The sequence below is a fragment of the Amia ocellicauda genome, chromosome 8, assembly GCF_036373705.1.
Source record: "Amia ocellicauda isolate fAmiCal2 chromosome 8, fAmiCal2.hap1, whole genome shotgun sequence".
NCBI classification, from domain to species: domain Eukaryota; kingdom Metazoa; phylum Chordata; class Actinopteri; order Amiiformes; family Amiidae; genus Amia; species Amia ocellicauda.
The window spans coordinates 16,539,681-16,560,551 of NC_089857.1; the positions used below are offsets into that span (position 1 = coordinate 16,539,681).

The window sequence follows — 20,871 nt, forward strand, 5'->3', positions numbered from 1 at the left end:
GCACATAACTTGTGTCTTGTGTGGGTTGAGAGAGCGATTGTAAGATACAGACACTGTACCCACTCTCCAAGTGTTTGAAGGTTCACAACTTTTTAAGCCAGCAGGACCAAATCATCCATATAATTCAGGTTGCTGCCAGTCAATATTTATTTCTGGGCTTCCCTTGGGATCAATTTTCCATACAAATTGAATAACATGCAGGACTTTGGACATCCTAGTCTAACTCGCCTGTCTACTGGGAAGTTGGCTGTTATGCCAGCCAGTGTGTCTATTTTGGCAGTCTGGTCTGTGTAAAGTGCAGCCTGACTTCCTATGATGTATACTGGGAAATGAAATGCTGTCAGAACATTCGAGAGCTCGGTGATATTAACACGGTGAGGTGAGGTAATGTGACTGATGTGTATATTTTTATTCCAGTGTTCACGTTGTCCTGTCTCAACTATCACTCGGTTCTCGCTCCTTTATATTTCTTGGGTTTTGTCACAGCCAACCTTGCCCCTACTTACGTGAGCAAAGTAAAATGTATCTGACATTAAAATATATAGATTACTATTGGCAAATTCATTAGAAAAGTTGCTGACCTTTCCTTGTGGTAAATAGGAACATACTGAGCACAACAATCAAAGTGACATTTGTTTTTCCCAGTGTACAGGCAGTGTGTCTTAATCTGTAAAAAGAGAACATTTAAAAACATATGATGGAACAATTGTCTAACCCTAACCCCTTTAGTAACTACACTGTTGGGAAAAAAAGACGCATCTTCAGACATGCTGTCATACTTCCGTAATCTAAGATGATTACTGATCTCAAATGACAGAATCTTGTGCCACCCATCATGCTAATGTAATTCATGGCATTTCAGTGGTCCTAGAAGCATATAATGAAAACCATATCAGCAAAGCTAAAGAAACCTTTATTTAATGCAGTGCAGGCACTGCCCATCATAGATACCTCAGTCTTTTCAAACGATGAGCCGAGGAATTCTGTGACATTCCTCCGGATCACCTCCAGCAGTACACTGGCAGTCCAGAATCTGACAAATTTGTTGCACATGACCTGTAGTACAATCTGAAACTAGGGGGTTTGGCTCTTTTTGTAACACAACCTAGTCCAGTCATTTGCTTTCCACTTTAAGTTTCTTGAGTAAAAAGTACGTTTTTGATTCCAATTTTTTCCAAATTCCGTTATCTGTACCCATGTGGGTTAAAGCTTTGTCTGAACCTTGGCTGTTTGTAAGACCTCTCCAGCATTTTCTATGTACTGAGTGAAGAGTTTCAATTATTTTAATCTTATATATGATGGACCTACAAATCCTGTGATTATTCTTATGAATTTAACTAGAAGCCTTACAGAACATTGCTGATACACACTGTATAAAACAAAGCAACAAACACACAGATGTTCAAACAACTTTGTTTTCTGAATCAATGTAATAGCAGTGCAATAACTTATATTGTTTATTTAAGCTACTGACAGAGAAACATAACTAAATTATTCAAATCCACATAAAGGTTATAAAAAGACACCTCCACTTATGTACAGAAAGGCATATGCTGAGATTACAGGAGCAATTCAGAGAGGTATGGCAGAAATAATATGCAAGATCTGTGCGTGTTTCTGTGAGATAATGAGCCCTGCAGTGTGTATTCGCCGAGACTTGCACCGCGGTGCAGAGATATGCAAGGTGTCACAGACAATATGACAATTCTGTAAATTAAGTTTTCCTGCTCTATCCCTGCTCTCAGGATGCATACTCCTTAAGGTGTAAATCAACCAAGCTTTGATCTAAATACATTACTGTGTTTGCTGACTGATAATCTGTGTTGTGCTGTTTTCATGTTAAAGTTAACAAACCTCATTCTTTTGCCCAAAGCAAACTTTTGTGTTATTCAACATAAGTAAAACTGATGTCAAATGAAACCAAACCATTTTCCTTTTGGGGGCTTATTTGAGTTAGCTTGACTCAAAATTACAGAGACTTTCAAAACTCTGACAAAGCAATATGTGGTCAGTCCTGAGTAAACTTCCCAAACTGTCTGCCTACATTTGTATGTTCCAGAATTAAGGGACTCTGAAAAATAATATAAGTTGAAACTGCTATGAGTTGTGGGGTGCCAGGAGGGATATCCCAACCAATAACTGTTAGCAAGAATAAGTCTGACAAAAAAATATTTACAAAAAGCAAAAAGCAAAGAGAAAGTCACAGCTGTCTCAGGAAACTGAAGAGTACCGATTACTTATTCTGCACCCTCAGCTATGACATAGGTATGGAGAATATATAGGCTAAAGGAGACAGATAGCTTATAAGACAATACAATACAGATCTGTTTATATATGTACAATATATATTATATTTGATCTAAATCAAAACTACAAGTCACTGATAGAATAATAGTTGTGGGGCAATATTGTAAATCGTGAGTTCAAAATCTGTAAGAAGAAAGTCTTTAGTAAACTATCGTTTTACCCCAGACCACTGCGTATTCAAATGGGTTTTGAGATTTATGATGGCTTAATGACAGCTGCACTGACATTCAATGGCCCTAACACTGTACACCTCTGGAAATTAGTGTTATCCCGGCACACATAAAAAGACAAACTTGGAGTACTTGGATTTAATTGCTGCTGTATAACCCTCGTTTATTAAATGTAGGGGTTGGGAATGTCACTCGTGTGCATCAAACACATGAAGAGCAGAAAGGAGAATTTATTTAGGGATTATGTCACCCTATTTGATCTTGCTGAGGAGGGTGCTCAGGAGATGGCTTCTAATTACTGAACCAGTACAGTTGATGAATGATAGTTCATAATCTTAACGGTCAATCACAGGAGTGCGTTCCTAATTCGCTTTCAATTGATTCCTTTGTTAACCTTATCAGATCCACTATTTGACATCTGTTGAGTTATCAGTGCAAAATCAACCCGGGAAGACTGAGCGCTCTTTGGAACCAGTAATCATTCTGAGATTTGCAGCACATCTCTTAGCCAACTGTTTAAAGCTACTGTTTTGTCACCTGTTTCTTATCACATGTGATAAGTTCATATTTTAATTATTTGAACTGCAATATTGGCTTGATGGCACATGTTACGCACCGGATAGATAGAGGATCATTTTGATTAATATATTGAGAAATTCATGACCCTTTTCTTCTTCTTCATCTTCCCACAGAGCGCAGAAATGAGTCCGGCCAGCAGCATCCATTCGCTCCCCATCAGCCCATGCAGTGACAAGTCACTCCCCTTCAAGGTAAACATGAATCCTAACTTTGGGTGTCCTTAGCTTATGCTTTTAGCAGACTATGATTAGAAAAAATTATGAGACTTCACACTTCGTTGTTTGTTTGGTCCTCATAGTGTTTATTACGTTGTTTTCACTATTAATATTATGTATATCAGTTTACATGTTAATAATGAGTTTCTGTTTCATTAATTTGATTCTCAGTTTAATAGATTTCACTTATATTTGATAGTTTTACAAACATTTGTCTTAAATATTGCCATGTCAAGTAGTATTCCAAAGCACAGTATTATGTACAGTACAAATTTATGTTAAACGTACCAGTTGCTTTTTAAAAACAAACCAAAAGGTGATCTAGGTCAAAAGGAATAGCCACAATTAAATGTGAGTATTTTAATTTGTTTTTTATTAATGCCAACTCGGTTTTAATTTCTCATGCAATGGGACATATTAGATGCAGGAAGTGCTCCTTGTTAATATACTAATATTTGTTCTATATAACTTAACATTCATTTAACACCAACATATTTAACATTAACAACAATTTATTGTAAATGCCATTAAACGAGTGATCAGATTGGAGAGATCAGCGTGTTTCACACTGGTGGGATGGCTATAATGTTCTGATTAAATGTGTTTGAGGTCCAGACGTACCTAATGGACCTTGTCATTCAGTGACTCCCGCTTTACATTTTTTCAGTGTAATTTGTATAAAATACACGTAAACCTTCAGTTTTACACTAGCCAATCGTATAAAATATATATAATCATGCCAGAATTCATAAGAGTGGGTTACAGATTCTTGTTAACAGCCGCAGTAGTGCTCTTTATGTTTTTGGCTTCGTCAGCTCTTACCGTACATCGTTTTTTTGTAATTAATAAAACAGTTGTACTCTTATACCCTGAAATGTTGTGGAACTGTTATTTGGCAAGTGTAATATTCGCAACAATTCTGAATAACTCCTGCCAGCAATCCCACACCAGCTGTCATCTTGGCATTTCACAGACTAAGCAGCATTTACAGCTTCTTTCATGTTGTTAATGTAAAAAGTGACTTTTATATGAATAGCATGCTGTTGACCTATCTGTCATTTTTGTTCCATGTATAACATATTGTTTTAATACAGAAAAGGGTTCACAAGTAACGGGTGTGGTGTGCATTAGTGAGATGCCCTTTTACTTTTTCCAGAGGAAGATTAAAACCCAAACAATACAACAGAATATGTGCTTTGGTTTATTGCTATTGCCCATATCCCTATGATGGTGAAAATAGCATCCCATGATGCCATAGGTAACTAGAAAGCCAAAATGTAATGGGAAAATGGCTTAATTCAAGAGGATGCCATCCCCACACAACAAAGAGCACGAGAAAAGAGGAGTGAGATAAAATAGTTGTCAGCTGTATAATAATGGGATATATATATATATATATACACTCACCTAAAGGATTATTAGGAACACCTGTTCAATTTCTCATTAATGCAATTATCTAACCAACCAATCACATGGCAGTTGCTTCAATGCATTTAGGGGTGTGGTCCTGGTCAAGACAAGAGTTTAATTACAAAGAAAAATGAATGAATCCAATATTTGTAAGTTTATAAGCAAGGCCAGGGAAGAGAATGAGGAATCTGGTGAAGCTGGCTCAGAAGATAACAAAGAGGCCCTTTTTTTGTTTTGTTGAATGATTGCAGAGGTTTCGGGAAATGTTTTCAACCATTTATACAGACCTGCAGATGCAGACCTGTAGAGCAGATCCTGTGGATTTCAGATGCTTTTGTGCTTCACAGAACTAGCTATTGGATCCATGTTTCTTTGTGTTTCATGGGTATTGTATCTGCCAATAGGAGAGTACAAATTCCCGTCGAGCTAATTAGCAGTCCTGCAGAGCAAAGAATAGGTGTAATAATGCCTGGAAAGTAGTGTTCTTTGTCTTTGTCAGAATGCCGTTGAGGCAGACCTGTCAGATATAAACAATCTGTAATATTGCCTGTTCAGAGATATTACATAAGGTCAACAAAAGGTCATAAGGCTGATACTCCCACAGTTTCAAATAACTGTTAAGACTTAATATTCACAATAAACCTTTTTACTATGAATGTCTCTTTATTAAATGTCACCTTTTTCCAAGTTAATTGCCAATCTATAGGAGACCTTGAAAGAGGAAGTGTAACTTGTGGCTGTATTGCAGGGCTCATCTGTGAGAACAAACATGTTTGTTGGCAAGAAAGAAAAAACTCTTGTGAAGTGTATTTGAAATCAGTGTATAGCTGTAGGTTGGAAAAGGGAAATCATATTAGATTTATTTGATCTCATTAAAAGCTGGATCTTTTGTGTGGATTTCTTTGTGTGAAATGTTGTGCGATTGCCCTGGCCATCTTTCAAGGCAAGGCTAGTGCTCATTTCAATACACTGTGAACTGCTTTCTTTTTCTGTTAGTCCCAATATGTGTAATACATATTTGTGTGTTAGTATGTATTTATCCAAGTTTTCGGCAGTTGACATTTAAAAAAATCTAGGCCATGCCCTTCAGTGTAGCACAAAAGTAGAGTGAGTTTGTTGATTATCGCTGTAGTTGTCTCTTCCCTGCGTTTTCAGTAGATCCCACGTCCTCCAGAGCAATAAAAACCGAAACACATCAGCTGTAATTTCCTTCATATGTGATCTTGAATTTTTCTTCCACCTAAAAGACACAAGGAGCCAAAACGCATCTATGTTATCATCAGTATTCAGATTTCAGAAAAATCGTGACTGCTGTCAGACAGAAAAGCATACTTGAAGTGTTTTGTAAAGAATGCCTTACTACTTTGCAGTTTGCAGCAGAGAAAAGGCGTTTTGAAAGGCTTTTGAAAGGACTCCATTATCTACAAGTTCACATTTTGTAAAGCAGTTAGTGTCAGTGTGAAAACCCAGCTGAAAAAATGGAGAAAGTAGGTCTGAGGATGGCCTCCTTATTGCGAATGTAATGCAATCTTAGTTGCTGACCTACATGGCTTGCAGGGAGGCAGCAGCGTACCATTTTATTTTCCAGGACATCTGTAAACAGTAATGGAGATGAGCTCAAAATAGGATGCAATGCATCTGACATTGTGTTGGATGACAAGGGATTGGAACTTGTCCTGCCGTTCTAGAAAACCTGTTTTAAAAATAAGCCGGAATCCAACTGAGACTGAACCATGTCACTTCTTGTCCTACTTTGAGTAAAACTTCCTTTTCTGAACATTTGTTATCCCTGCCTTTTATAATTAGTGCCTGTGGAAAATAAGTCCCGCAGTGAGAAGCAACAGCAGTTTGGGTAATGAAAGTGAACGATCCTCATTGCTCCTTGGAAGCAATTGATAGCGTTGTAATGTAAGCCTCATTTATCCTCCCATTTCTGTCAACCTTTTGTTCTGCTAGTCTATTTATAAAGGCTGGCTAACCAGAATACTAGGTATATTTAACATCTTTGGTCTCTCTTTTAGGCCAGGAATGCTGATAGCAGAACCATGCTGTTTTAAAACAAGCTCTTTACTTTTTATATTTGTATAAACCCTTCCATCAAATGTGTACATGTAGGATCTTGACAAGGTCCTTTAAAAGTTGACTGCATTTGATTGCTGTTCACTTCCTAATGCTAAATATCCTCCAGGTTTAGTTTTACACTCTGGCACAGAAAATGTGTAGAATGTCCTAATTTATAAACCACCAAACAGTCAATTTGATGAAACCTTACCAATTTGTCAGCTCTATACTATATTTCCACATGTACTTTTTGGTAGTATCCTTCAGCTCTGATATATTTTATAATTAGTTTCTTCATGAGAAGGTTGGCTTAAAACTATAGACATCATCAAGTTTCTTATTGAAATAAAATCCAAATTCTGCAATCCTTTGAATCTAGCAAACTGCGAGTCAAGAAATGTACTAGAGCGAAAGACCACTCACACTGAATATAACACCATTTAACACTTATTACATTCTGTATTCTGTTTCACTGACCTCTGTGTGAAAAAAATAAATAACGTAATACTAAACAAACACAAAGAACAACCAGGGAAGGCTGGTTTTGAAGAGCTGAGAAGGTAGATAAGACTGTAAGACTCAGAATGTTTATTCATAATTATGTAAAGCATATATAAAAAGAGACAAAATAACAGGGGTATGAGAGGCTGAAAAATTCAGGGAAACATTAATATTCAAAACGTAAGTCACAAATTTGTGTGCTAATTTGTGTCCTCTGTACTGCTGCTTTCGATCCATGAACTTAAGCCTAATCACCATGTTGACATAAATAAACACTTTATTTCATACCTTGAAGAAATGTAGCCCAATCAAATGGCAAGTAACAGGGGTTCCAAATACTTCTGAAAATTGATATTTTTGTATCACACACCCCAAATTATTATGAATTGCCCGCTCAAAATCCCTTTTCATATTATCAGCCTTGAAACAATGCTATATGGTGATATGGTGATTCCATTGACTATTATGCTGAATTTATCGCTCAGTGATATATTTTCAGTTTGTTGAGCTCTGATTCACCACAGAGGAAACTGTGAACACTCCAGTGGACAGAACTCTACTAAGATGGGGGGTGTTTAAACTGTGAACTGCCAATTGATAGAAATGGTTGACTGTTGTGACTGTTGTTCTTCAGAGGAAACAAGCCGGACAAGAAAGGTCCACCACATGGTTGAGAAAAGGAACTGAAATGTACTCTTCTGTTTGAGAACAGCAGCGTGAAGTAAACCTTGCTCTTGTTTGTGAGAGAAAAAAAAATCAACTGGAAATCTTTTTCACATGCTATGTAACACAGACATATGATTTGTGACTGTTTCGAGATAATAATACTCCATTTCGCAACAGTCACAGGATCCTGATTAGACTGATTTTACATCTTAGAAGTCAGCATTGCAGTATCTCAGTAGAGATGTGTCACAATTTATGTATACTTATCACAAAGCTATTAGTTTTTGGCACTGCAGAGACACCTTGTATTATGGAGAACAATCTGGAACTAACTTGTTTTAGTTCTACTTCATTTCGTGGATTCGGTACTAAGCAATTGGGTGACAACTCCAATAAAAGCTTCTGGCATTCCTCGGTTTTGACATCTGAAATATGTAATAAGTGGTTTTTGTTCACTTTTTTGTACATTTATTTATAGCAAAAATTATACTGTGTATTTATGAGTGAAATGTCACACCTGCCACTGTCTTTGTTAGATTTATCATGTTAGTTTATGAAATTAATTACTACAGGCAGCTTATTTCGACTTGTCTGCTCTGAAGTGATGACAGTGTTCTCAATTGAAGCTTGAGTGTTGATAAAAGAGTACATGGGACTGATTTTGACATCATGATTTACAATGACTAAGAGTAAAATATGGACACTTGTAAAATATGTAGATTGTTCCTTTTAACATGAATAAAACAGCATGAGTAATGATTTTCTTGCCTGCCAATTACTGAAAGTTTTTTCAGTCATGTATAAAAATTTAATAATAATAAGAATAGTCTTTTCCATGCCTACAACTTTCATTGTGTTGCGTGTAAAGGGAGCTTATCATGTCAGGCCTTTTGCCATAGAAGGATGTGCTGCACTACCGGAGATATTTCCTGAAAAAAGAAAGCTGTGTTACATGCTTTTAAAAAGTGAAACAGAGGCTGCCACCTTTGCTCCCTTTTTTAATCTGGGTCTCTGTAATGGAAGAAGCCTCTCGCTGTATAAAAAGGAAATAGAAAAATGATCCTGACGTAACCCTTCGCATTTGAAATTATGTTTTGCTAAGCATTACATCCTGATAAGGTATTTATTTCCAAATGTACCTTTGAAAATGTTTATTATGTTTTGTGAGAGATTGTGAGTACACATGATTAAACTATTGACACGTCTGGCATTTTCACAGATAATTTTAGCTTTAGTTCCAACTTTGACCCCTCACTTGAAAGCACACCTGTCTCTTCAGTTTGCTGCCATATTAGATGATGCCATAACCATTGCATAACAGCTTACTGTGATTAAATTGCTCAAACAAAAAAAGATTAATATTTATTTATTATCATTTTACCTTAGGAACCTTTCCATGCATAAACTGCTGATTAAAATTAGGTATAAAACAAAAGACATACATTCTCAGAAAATAAAGCAATGTGAAACTAAAAGATAATGCCAACTGACAGTCTAAATGATGAGGACACTACCACATTTATGAAAATGCATCCTTGAAAGGAAGAATCAGCAAACATGGTTAATTATAATGAAATCCTGTACATTTCAGCTTTTTTATTGTGTAATTGCTTCTAAATAAGGACAATACCTCCAAGAAAGCCTGCAAATGCCAGGTAAATTAGATCCACATTGCTGCTCTGAAAGTGCCATCGGCATTGTTTAAATATGCCCCTCTAAGTGGATATTATGAAATCAAGCTTAATTAAATCTGATGCTTTGGTTGGCACAAAGTGAGAGTCGTTTTTAGACACTTGCCTCGTAAAAAGACAGAAGAGATACACATCAAGGACAGTGATTTTTTAAAATGTATTTTGTGATTCAACTGTTTGTAAATCATATTCATAGAAGCTCATAAACAAACACAGGAAAAAAACAGGAACGTGACCAGGAGAGCAGAGGCCAGATTACCTTATATCTCCACTGTCTTCAGTCTCATCACATGTAGCCTAGTTGTTACCCACTCTGGATGGTCTCGTCAAACATAACCAAGCAGTGATGGGCTAAAGCTTTTATAAGCACCGTACAGAATTTGAGTATATTTGTAAAAGTTAGACCAGCCAGTAAGATTTTACAGTGCATCACATACAAACTGGACGGATGATATGATTTAACTATGTTACAGAAACAGGGTTTGAATGTAATTGAAACAGGTTCTGCAGAATTTTAAAGACCTAAAAGAACGGGCACAGTACCTACATGCAGTCACTGTTTCTGTGGTGACAATGAGACACCGAAGTGAAAACCAAGGGTATACAACTCCGAATGCACCAGAACGGAGTGACCCAAGGGTATACAGCTGCTCGACTGCATATCTCACAAGCAGACAGCAGCTGCATATATTCCTCATTCCAATGAATGGGAAGTGTCATTGATTTACTCTGTAGTAGATATGTGCACCACAACACTTACTGCTAACCCCAAAAACTGACCAGTAGAGCACTGTGTGATGGATTTCAGAATGAAACAAGCCAACAATGGCAAGAGACTGTAGGGGTCCTCATCTCAACACAGTCTTTGAGAAATAATCATTGGCATTCATGTCAGAGCCCATGAACCACTCATTGTGCTTTCCATGACTGGTAGACAACCAGGAATGACTCCCCAAGATTGGACCGTTCACCCACAGACCATTTTTGACTATTTATGGAGGTTCTACACAAAAACTTGACACTAGATTACTGTTGTTGTAAAGACATATATATTTCCATGCATTAAAATGGTGGATGAGCTAGATAGCATTCATTTTGATTTATTTTTAATGTAGACTTTAATGGCAGTCACAAATTTCTACTTTTAAGCGTATTTTGGCTTGGCTTCAAGTATGTGTACAGCTGTGCTCATAGTTTGCTTTTTGCATCGACAGAGTGAAAGGTCTGACCTGCCGTTGTTTACTCCAAACATGCTGTGAATGGTTACCTGCTACTGCCTGGATCCTGGCGGGAGTCTCGAAGCTCTTTGACCCAGCACTTCCTCACTGACTATGGTAGTTTATTTAATATTGTACCCCGGTGAGGTAATCTGGCTTTGGAGAGAGAGGATAGATAGCCAAGTTTTTCTGTGTAAGTAAATACTGATTATGCGTTATAGTGTGCTGAGCTCAATGCTACTGTAAATCTCAAATATATATTCTGATAGAGGCTCACTGGGGAAGTTGATTGGATTGGACCTTTAAGGGAACAGCCAAGTCTAACTGGCACAAGAAACCGACAATCTAAGTGGTATCCTCTTTAACATTGACATCTTTGCCATCTTTGTGACAGATCCCTGAATACTGAATAGAAGAAAATGTCAGTGTTGCTGTGCTTCAAAAGTCCTCACACACTGGAGAATTTGTTTCAAAAGCAGTTTTTAATTGGAAAGGTATTTATGGATGGTAAACGCTTATCTAGTAGCACTTACCAATTGCTAAATTTGACAACACCCAGCCCAGGTAGTCAGTAACATAACTATCTAACCAGTGGATTGGTTACTGGTTGGTTACTGGGTTAACAGCAACTTTAAGCATGACATTGATGAAGTTCTTTTCTAGATTATTGATGTCTTTACTAAGGTGTAATGTCATTAAGGGTGTGCAAAACATTTACTAAGTGCAGTCAAATCTTGGCACCCATTGGAATTGTGATTTTTAGATGGGAAAAAAAATGGTGTGCAAAGCCAAAAATGATGTTCAGGACCCATCATATGCTTTGTAAAAATGTACAGCCTTTCATATATATCATCAGTCTATATCGATCCACTGCTGGATGAAGGCTCCCCAAGATGTTTCCACTTGCTTCGATCTACAGCTTCTCTTTTCTATGTCACTCACGTCTGCAAAGTTTATGATTTAATCTTCCCATCTTCTATGTGGTCGTCTTCTAGGTCTTTTTTCATCTCTTGGGATCCATTCAATAGCTTCCTTTGTCCATCTCTGATCTGTTCTTCTTGCCATGTGTCCAGCACATTGAGCACTTGAGCACTGGTAGTATGCATTGATCAAATACTTTTCTCTTGAGGAAAGATATATGTATATAGAGAGAGAGATGGAGAGAGAGATAGATAGATAGATGGCTTTCATTCCAAGTCAATATAATGATAATAAGAGTGTAATTCAATTCAATTTTTCCTGTGAGCTGTAACTGTAGCGTTGGTAGATTCAGCAATAATTTATGAAGTAAATTTGATCACATGGGTTGTACATGTTTTGTTGCTTTTTTCCCAAGTGTATTTTTATTTTTAATTGTACATGTTGGGTTTGCATGTTTTTCTTTTTTTCTCAGTGGTATCAGTAAGAATTTTAAGTTAACTAGCACTGCAGTGTCCTGTTGAATTTATACAACATGATGATTTTCCTTGATTAATTATTTTGTTTTCATATTAAGTTGGGGCAGTTCCAGTATTGAGTGCTGTGCTCTGGGTATGCCACTGTGTATTCGTATGAGCTTACAGTGCACATTTATTTTCTGTAACACCTCAGGTATGATTTCTGTTGTACAACCTGTGCAAACAAATTGAATACAAATATAAGAACATAAGAACATAAGAAGGTTTACAATCCATAGGAAGCCATTTAACCCATTGTGCTCGTTTGGTGTCCATTAATAACTAAGTGATCCAAGGATTCTATCTAGTCAATTTTTAAATGTTCCCAAATTGTCGGGTTCAACTACATCTCTGGGGAGTTTGTTCCAGATAGTACAGAGATTGTATTTAAACTAGTTATTTGAAAGAATGGCCTTCCAATCAGTCAAGTCAATCAGTTCAAAAACTTGAAAGTAATTCGAATCTGAAAAGGAATGCATTTCCCTTCCAAGGTTAGTTACAAAAGTGTTAGTTGCAAATGTGCTTTCAAATATACCCTCCGTCCTCCAGTGATCTGGAGTCTCTCATTTTAATCTATACAGGGCAGATAAAAGTGAAACAAATTCTCCCTATGTTCAACAGCTAGACAATAGCAATCGACAATCAATGACTCAACTGAAAACAATGATTCAATGATTGTAATCATTGTATACCACAACAGAATCAAAATGTACTTCAGTTTGGAGCCAGCGCTCCTGAAAGTTATGACTCTTTGATTCCCAACCAGCCAGGACAGCTTCCTGCACCACTTGATAGAAATAGCAAGCTTGGGTTCAGGAGTCGTCAGCTGTGAAACCCATGAGCGAGGAACACTGTGTAATAATGCTACAATGTTCAGGACCACTTCTGACATGAGAGAGGTCCATGTGGTGGGGTGTGAGCCAGGCCAATATTGTACTGAGGACTGTGTATTGTGATGTGGTTCAGATACCTTACACTACCTCTGCTAAGGTTTTAATTATAATTATTTGTTATTCAATTCCTATAATAATCAACAGCAGGCTCCACTAATAAGGAGCAGTATTAACGTCTATCGTTAAGACAGTAGAGTGTGCTGTTTACTTGGTGCTCAGCATCTAATGATTTTCAAGAGAAATAGCAGCTGAGAGATATGTAGCTGTTTTTAATTAATTTGTTACATTACATCACAAGAAGTTCACATATTAAAGTGTGAACCATTTGTTAATTTGTGTTTTCCTTTTTATTTGAGAATATTGTTAATTAGTTATTTACATCAAACAGTACCTCATGCATACAAAACAGGACTGAAGGGCATACATCCTTGGGCTATCCCATCTCCTTTAAAATTGAGGCTTTCATCAAAAGTGATAGAATGAACCAGATAAAACTGGCTGTTTGTGTTCATCTATAATTAAGCTAATATTCACCTAAGGGCTTTTTTTTCTTGGATCCTTTTTGTATAAATAAAATAAAAGAAGAATTTCAGTCTGCCACACATACTTTATTCAGTCTTGAATTTAGTTATACAATTTAGCACACCAGAAGTTTTAATTTCAGAATAACTTAACATGATCCAAAGAGAACTTGGAAGATTTTGTATTAGATCATTAGATCACTCAAAAGTGGCTGTTTCTTTCTGATCAAATTGAAAGGCATATTAAATTCCACAGCTGCAATAATCCAACACTGGTTCTGAGACTACAGAAGCCTTTTAGGAGATTTATTTGATCTTATCAGAAGAATAAATATATATTTTTTATGATTTTTCTCAAATGGTAAACAAACAAAAAACAGCCCAATTCAGTGTGGCACGGGATTCTTAGAAATTACATGAAAAAGGTAGAGAGAGGTTTTTAAAAAATAGTTTATTTGTCATGACTAATAGGATGCTACTCATAAAGATACTCTATATTTCAGGTATAAAGTATAAAAATGAATCTGAAAAACTGTAAAGCATGGGTTGGCAGTTTAAGTTTGAAAGGGAGTACATTGTGGGATTTGATGATTTTTGGAAATTCTACTGGTTACCCCAAGAAAATCCATTAATAAAGTGGGTTGAACAGTAAGGATATTAAACTTGTAGCTGGGTATGACATTGACCCGATGTCATTAACATGTCGACTAAAATCCATAAATTGATTCCTACTTTGTGCATTAAATGTGTGTCCATTTATTTTATTGTGATATCGGATCAAATCATTAGCCATGTTCAAAACACAGCAAGGTCATCTCAAATTAACCAATAAATGAAAGCGTGACATCTGCTAAAGAAAAGGAAAGGCCAGATTACAGTGAGGTGACATACCAACACATAATTAAGAAAAGCACAACTCCAATATTTAATTTTTAAATAAGAGGTAGACAGAGTTTGTATCTTTTTTTAAATATATGAAAACAATACACAAACCTGACCCTTTGGATGAAGGAAACCGTCAGACATCATAATTTGCCATTTCCTACATTTAAACTCGGTATTTTGGGCATTGGGAAATGATGTAATTATTAGCAGCGTTACTCTCATAACTTGGTCTCATGTTAACCTTTGCCCCTCGAAGATAATGATCTCATTACCATTGTCGAGTGTCTTCTCGCTGGTGCTGCCCTTCTGTGTCTGCCTGTGTTTACATTTATTTCCATCTCCTCTCATCTCCCAGGGTAGATATCCACTTGTACCTCATCCTAAGGTAGATCTTTTTTTTTCAAGTTTGCTAATTGACACTGACAAAGTAATCTAGACACACCAGTTTCCTATAAATATTAAGTAAGAACAAGAAAAGTTTTCTGTAACTGTCATGTAACTGTTGGATTCTTCATTTCCTTTCCATTTTCAACATGAAGGAACTGGGTGATTGGGTGAAGATAACATGTTCTGCTGGCTGGTTCAAGTTGCTAACCTGCCAATCATTCTTAACTGGTTAGAATCAGGCAGTGCCAACTATGGAGTGATAGAAGAGCTTTAGAGATAGATTGTATTTTTCCCTTTTCCTCACGAATCTGTACCACTTTCAGTGAAACTTTTGTAGCTTTGTCTGCTTAGAGCCAAGTGCATAGGCACTATCTTGTAATGCTTAGTAAAGTGGAATGAAAAATATACTTATGAAGCTTTATTTTGCTGAATGCTGGTATTTGCTAGTATTTTGGAGGAAAGATTCAGAAAAAAAAGTCTTGTTCTACTGAAGCTGTTGCCGCAGAGTTGAAGTTGAAGAAATGGTATTCTGATATCATGACTCCTTGGTTCTTCTTATTGCAAAGTAGAATACTTCTGTGCTCCTTCTGATCATTAATGTCCTATTTCATATTCCACCCACTGAGTCAGCACGGAAGTATAGTTTCCTAAATATAGGAAAATCGTACCTTTGCAAGTTGATATCAAATGTTATGTTAACCAAAGAACTTAAGCATCTCTACTTGTGTGCCTAAACTTACCATAATCAAAGGCTAGATTCAAGTACCTCTGAGTAACAGACTCAGGCTTTCTTACTCCAAACAATATATGCAATAATGTATACAATATACAGTGCTACAAACGCTTCTACTAGGTCATACTTTAAACATCTCTGAAGAGTTTTTTACGTATGATCAATGTAAATCATGTCTTGACATGTTCTTCCTCCTGTTTTCCTGTGGTAGGATCTAATGAAAGAAGAAAACCCCTCACTACTGATTCAACTGAAGGAAAAAGATGAGTTGATCACCAAGCTCCAGATTGAGTTGGTAAGGAATGAGACTAAGTGATGTACATTGACTTAAAAAAGCAAAACAGAATTAAATCATTATATAATGTAAATGACGGATGTGTCCTTGGGCTGATTTAAAAACGTAGCCCCAACAGCTAAAAGCAGACTAAAACCATGTACTGCAAATTTGAGTAGAAAGGTTGAAATGGGCTCTCGTGGGTAGAAATGGATGCATATAAAGATATATGCTTTATATACAATCAAAAATGTTGAGACAACAACAACAACAGCAAAAGATATCTTATTTGGTGTAGGCCCACTCTTTTTCTTAGTGATTCCTGTGATCATTCGTATGACAGGAATACTGATCCTCTCACTCTGCAGTGCAGTTTTAGTGCGACGAGAGCAGTGGGTCTCTGTAGTTTTCTCCTGAATTGCTGTTCCATTTCTTTCAAGAGGTGTTCAGAAGGATTTAGGTCAGAACAACCCACAAGGTTTTTTCAGCCTTGTTGTCCTTGAACCACTGTGATACACTCCCTGCCTTTTGACACAAGGCTACTGGAGGCTATTACCTTCAAACTACAATAATGATTGAAATCATGATGAACAAATATAGTTATGTCACAAATGTCCCATTATGGTACAACTTTTTTTGTTTGTATCATATATGAGTGCATGCCAGCCTTCTGCCTGAAACAATGAGTTCTGCATTATTTCTAAGCCAATACAGTGTCCCTGTATAGCATGCTCAGTTCTGTTTGCATTCTCTGTCTTCTGTTGACACAAGTGCAGAAGGAACATTGTACACCTGAATCCCAGCACCGTCTTGCATAAATGAATTCAGAAACGCTGCTTGCTTCCCTCATTTGGAATGCACCCGCTCCTAACACAGTAGTCAATAACGGATATTTGGCAAGTGGTGCCATGGGAGAGTGCTGTGCTTATTGGACTCTTCTCTGATGCAGACAGAAAGCAAAACACTGAATGGTTACCAGTTTAAAAACTACAAATTTTCATATTTACATATTATTTTCTAACCAGATTAATCAAAGTGGCTCATTCACAATGTTGAGGTTAGGAACTGGTAACTATATCACCTTTTGATTTTGTCTTGCCAGCCTCTTAATTTACTTCACTGCATTGGATCTCCTGTTCATGCTGGTTCTAGATTTAGCTGTTATTGCTCATGTTGCCTCATTCTCTTGTAAGTGTCTGCAAATCTACTACTTTATCCATGAGGTATATGTGATAGGCCTTTATGTTTTATGTGAGGCAGTGTGGCAAGTTGTCTGTAAACCATCTCTGGGGCATGAACATGTAAAATCCATTAATCTCCGAGAATTACACCATTGTGTTTTATAGCATCTTTTAACAAGGCCGACTTTCTACCATGTCTTGGAACTCAGCAAACCATTTAATGTTATTCGCCAGTTGTGTGATCTTATAAGCTTTTACATCATCACCTGCATTTGAAGTCTCTTGGTTCGGAGAGCGCTGCCCTGGATTCTAAGGCATGGCGCTTAGTAATACGGTCATCATCTGGTCCCTGACCTTTTGATGTTTCAGATCAAGCATGTGTTGTGCTTCTTGGTTGGTTGGTTGGGAAATTGGATGAGAAAGCGGTGTTCTGTCCAAATGTATTTGGAGACTCACTGTATTGGGCATGTTTGGTCCCCTAATGTTTTTAGTACCTAATATATACTATGGCATTGGAGGTGGGCAGGTGTCCAAGGCTTTGGTTGCTTTGTTGTTGATGAGTAGAGAGGGATTCAGTATGCAGCTTTAATTGGTATTAAGCTGACATTTTAATTTACATAATGGCTTTTCAGGAATTAGCACATTATAGCAACATTCACAGTGACTGTTACCTGCCTGGAGGCTCATGTACGAGCAGCATTCTAGCGTTCACTGCGGGTTAGTGCCTCCCCTCTGCTCCGGCATCCTGTTCTTTTATGCAGGCATTGTCTCTTCTGTCCTTGAATTTATTGTTTATTCAGTAAATAAGGTCAATAGGAAGTGTTGAGATTTATTTTGCCGTGAGCTGCAGATCCACTGGAGTGTATTATCCTTTGTCCTGTGTGTGTTTTTCTTTTTTGTTTTCTTTTTCTTTTACCTTAACTGTAATTCAGTTGATCGCACTAGATAGGTTTTCTGGAAGTAGGTGGTAGTTTTTGCCATAAGTCATCTTCTGTGTAATGCAGTGTTAATGTTGATAAATATACTAATTGTTTAATTGCTTTCTAAGTAGCCAAAAGTTCATCTGCAATGCATGATGCTGTTTGCAGCATTTAGACCATTTAAAACAACAAAGACACTGAGCAAGGCAAAGGGGAATTAAACACCATGTGTTCTGGTCTACGTATCGTTGAGGAGGAAGGGTTTTCTATGTCATAACTGCCACCTGTACCTGTGGCAAGGATTCATTATTGAGCGATGAATATCTTTATATTGAAAGACATCCTGTAGGATTCCTGAGACGTCTGTACACATCATATTGAACACACTGCAAGCTGTTTGTTTAAAATAGACAGGCTTAGAAAAATAAAGCTGCTGTACTCCACAAAAAGTGCATTATGTGATTATAAAACATAAATATGTTATGTGTTGATCTAGTCCAAGCAGTTCAAGCATAATATATCTATTTAGGCAGAAATGTGTGGTTTAACAGTGACTCATTTTATAGATTCTTATGTTTCTATATAACAGAAGGATGTACTGTGCTCAAAGGCTATCTTAGAAGAACAAAAAGGACACATTTGTCCAGTTCTGCATTAGCACAGCTATAAAATCATGATCTCACCTTTTCGGAGCTGTTGCAAAACCATACATTAGCTTTAAAAAGATAATCGTCTAATTGAAAGTGTGAAAGATCTTTATGATTTTTATACGAGTTAAAATCTTCAAACTCGGGTAGACAAGCATGTATTATTTGTGCAGAATTGTTGAGCACTGCATCTTGTTCCATTTTACCCTTGCTACTATTTTTCAGTACTCACACGATGAAGCACCGTAACATGCTGACAGTTACAATTCAGTGAACACATATACAGTTATTTATCATATTTGGGAGGCTACTGCAATATTCTGACTTTGAAGTGATAGTTCTAAACAGACACGGGCCATTTGCCTGGTTCCACTGACTTTAACCCTCTGACTAGTAAGGTTGCCAAAAAATAAGTTTGAGGCAATGTATCAATAAAGACTTTCATCTAAATCTCTATGGGAGCTGAACATTGCCCTGATCCACTCTGTCAGTAAAGTGTGACCCTCCTAAATTGCCCCTTTCAAAAGTCCTTTTCTCCTGTAAAAAGTTTCTTCTACTTTTTCTACAATTCTACAATTATTATGTTTAATTTTTAACATTATATTATTCAATAATGCATTTCAGTATATATAATGACTATATCATAATTACATTTTTTTTAAATGATAAAATGTACCAGAGTGCTGCATATTTTTGAAGTTTCTTCTCGGGGAGGGGGGGGCGGGACTGCACCTGACCTACTTCACAAAGCTTTGTGGGACAACGCAGAAAGATTTTGGGACTCTTCTTGTTCCGTATCTTTTGCTAAAAATGAATACTCAAACCATCACATCCACTTTCCCATGAGCCTCTCTAGGGTATCTGAAACATAAAGCCACACAGCTCCTTTGACAATTCATTTAATGGTAGTAATTTTTATCTCCACTAACACTAATATGCCTGATAAACTCTTGACTCGAATTGTCCAAGTGGAAGCAGTTCCAAAGTTATCACTGGGATATCATATACAAGCTCAGGCCAATCAAAGGTTAGATTGTGATACTGTAGTTACCGCAACATGATGCTTGTTCCTTAAAGTTCCCTGTTTTTAATGGGCCTATGAACACACAGAGGTCATCGCTGCATGCATTTACTACAAGAACAAGTGTGATCGCTTTTTCTGTCCTTATAGGCGGTGCTGAAAATAAATCTGTAACATAGTAATCGACTTAAAGGCTCTGTAACAGATTACACCGGTTCCTATAATGACAGCCGCCTTGGTGAATGATAATTTTTAAAACTGACATGATAATTGCCAAGTTACCTTTAAGCATAATGCATGGAGGAAGCAGAAGAAAAATCCGAAAGGACTTTCTTGATATGTGGCAATTTAGATTTGTTTGGTATAAGTTTGTGATGGGTTTGGGAATTGAAGGTGTTCGTGCACTGAATATTAAAACTATACTTAGCTGCTTCTATGTATATGCTGCACATCTTAGCACTTAAAAGAACAAGTGCATATATATTGCATCTCTTTTTACTTCCTATAATATTAATTTTAGTGTATCACTTACACTCTGCAAATTAACCAATACACATTCTATTATGTTGTACAGGCAGCTTGAAATAGAAACCCTGTATCTCTCATGAAAGTGGGACACTGCATTTTTGAAAACAACATCTGATGCAGAACACGAGAGCTACTAATGCAACAGCAAAGTCGAAATTTAATTTTCAATTGGTAGTGTTTCTTATTTTTGGCTGTATTACAAATGAGTTGGCAGTCTTTGAGATTCATTCTGTATTAACGTCAGTTACTCAACGAGAACACTTCACTGGTCCTTGGATATGGTTTCCCTTTCCATGTGTTTGGCATATAGATGTAACACTAGAAGTCTGAGTTATTTTGTGTGCCCTGTAACATGACTGGCTATGGGATATTTCTGTAGAAAAGAGTAGATGCTGGAGCCCTAAACACATTTTATTTAAGTTGTGTCAGATCAAATCATGTTCCTTGGCATGTGTGAATATTGGTCACTATCCTCAGACATACAAGGGTGGTCAGTGCCTATGATCCTGGTAGAAAGAGGATAATTGAACAGGAAGAATGCTTTCACCTTTTATGTATTTTTAAAAATGTGCCTTTAATGCAGAATGTATATAAAAAAAGGGCTTTGCAATTACAGTTCTATACTAAG

The 20,871-nt window shown here is 36.9% G+C and overlaps 1 protein-coding gene across 4 annotated transcripts in view; it reads left to right on the forward strand.

Moving 5' to 3' along the window:
• ccser1 (coiled-coil serine-rich protein 1) overlaps positions 1 to 20,871 on the forward strand; it is a 247,361-nt gene that overhangs the window by 86,949 nt on the left and 139,541 nt on the right. For all 4 annotated transcript variants that reach the window (XM_066712216.1, XM_066712217.1, XM_066712218.1 and 1 more), the window contains exons 7-8: positions 3,170 to 3,247; positions 15,884 to 15,967. In XM_066712216.1, coding sequence (XP_066568313.1) covers positions 3,170 to 3,247; positions 15,884 to 15,967 — 162 coding nt within the window. The remainder of the gene's footprint in view (positions 1 to 3,169; positions 3,248 to 15,883; positions 15,968 to 20,871) is intronic.